The following is a 1,577-nucleotide window of genomic DNA, read 5'->3' as shown; positions in this document are numbered from 1 at the left end:
ACATGCTACCATTCTATGAAAGCTCTTTATGAGTTTAAGGAAATTATTTCAATATTTATCTCATAATACTCAAGGAAAAAAAAAATGGAGAAAAAAAATGAAGTCTCTTTAGATTTGATGTATCTTCTCAGCTTAATTAACACAAGCTTTTCCTGTTTTAATTTACACTTAAGAAGCGGGAACTTTACTCAATTTGCTAATTACTACGTTTTCAAGCTGTTTTCTTGAAATAGATGACAGCCTATCACACTAGGAATCCAAATTTCTGTAGTTACCTCGAATTACGTAATTGTCCAAAGCCTCTTCCATTCTTTTCAGTGCTTCAGCTCTATTAGAGCCATAGGTAATCAGCTAGAGGAAAAAAAAAAAAAAGATATTTACATTACCTAGAAATCAGACATTTGTCTCTAGAATTTGAATAACAATTAAAATGTAAAACGTTGCATACAACTTCTCCATTTGCAAAACCATTTCTTGTACATTACTATATCTGTGCTTCAGAGACTCCCTAAAACATCAAGAAAAAACTAAGATCTCTTCACACATTCAATTAAGGAAGGCCAATCACTTTTCCTTCATAAAACTTAAAGCATCTAAGCAAGCTCTCAGAAAAATCAGAGCAGATATTCAATATCCAGGTTGACTCTCCTGACTCCTAATGCCCAACCAACTTCTAAGATGTAATTTTTTTTGACAACTGAACTCTGACTATAATGCCATATTTTAATTTTGCCAATATGTTACTGATGAATAAGAACTAATACTAAGAGACACTATCAACCATTTCTTTCAGTGCTTCTTTTTGGAAGCCAGAATTATTGACATTTTCATCCTGGCCAGGCTATGTTAAAAAAAGTAGATTGGCAACATCTAACTAACAATAATGGCTGTTGTTTAAATTAGAATATTTTTAATCATTAGCAACTGCAAGACAAATAATTATAGTGTCAAAAGGTAAAAATAATTTTATTTAGAAGTGACACTAAATGTCCTCTACTCCACATCTTCCTTCACTTCACTCATATTCCCTTGAGGCATGTTATGCCTGGCATCTTTAAGACACTGAATACCAACTTTTTAACATGCTGTCTCTCATTTATAGAAGTATAAAATTAGTGCTTCATACTTTTAGAATATTGAAAAAGAATAATCAACTCACTTTTGAGATCATGGGATCATAATAAATGCTAATATCACTTCCTTGTTGTATGCCACTGTCAACACGTACCTTCAAAAATAAGAAGTAAAAATAATTTTATATATAGCAGAAAAAAATTTTCGACATGAGGATCAAATCTACCTGTCAGCCTTAAAACACACAAAGCTTATCATGTACATTTTTCACTCTGGAAGAACTAGAATAATTATTCCTTTTCAGAGAATCTGGAAGGAGGGAAAGGAGCTTTTTCCTCCACCAGGAAAAACACTCGCAAATTATTCTCTCCTTTAACAGAAACTTGACTGCAGTCTTCAGTTGATACTCAATATTCTCTTTTGTTCTCCTAGAATGCACAGCAAACACATTAAATTTGATCTAATGATTTCGGCTGCTTTACACACTAACTTCAACTCCAAAC

The 1,577-nt window shown here is 32.3% G+C and overlaps 1 protein-coding gene across 1 annotated transcript in view; it reads right to left on the bottom strand.

The window, feature by feature from the left end:
* LOC103808722 (propionyl-CoA carboxylase alpha chain, mitochondrial-like) overlaps positions 1 to 1,228 on the bottom strand; it is a gene marked incomplete at its 5' end in the record, with an annotated part of 151,417 nt that extends 150,189 nt beyond the window's left edge. Inside the window, 2 exons of the mRNA XM_009081524.1 lie at positions 276 to 351; positions 1,160 to 1,228. Coding sequence (XP_009079772.1) covers positions 276 to 351; positions 1,160 to 1,228 — 145 coding nt within the window. The remainder of the gene's footprint in view (positions 1 to 275; positions 352 to 1,159) is intronic.
* Positions 1,229 to 1,577: the final 349 nt, after the last annotated feature.

This window comes from Acanthisitta chloris, unplaced genomic scaffold (assembly GCF_000695815.1).
Source record: "Acanthisitta chloris isolate BGI_N310 unplaced genomic scaffold, ASM69581v1 scaffold6959, whole genome shotgun sequence".
Taxonomy (NCBI): Eukaryota; Metazoa; Chordata; class Aves; order Passeriformes; family Acanthisittidae; genus Acanthisitta; species Acanthisitta chloris.
The sequence above is the reverse complement of the archived record's forward strand: the minus strand, read 5'-3'. Positions and strand labels throughout refer to the sequence as shown.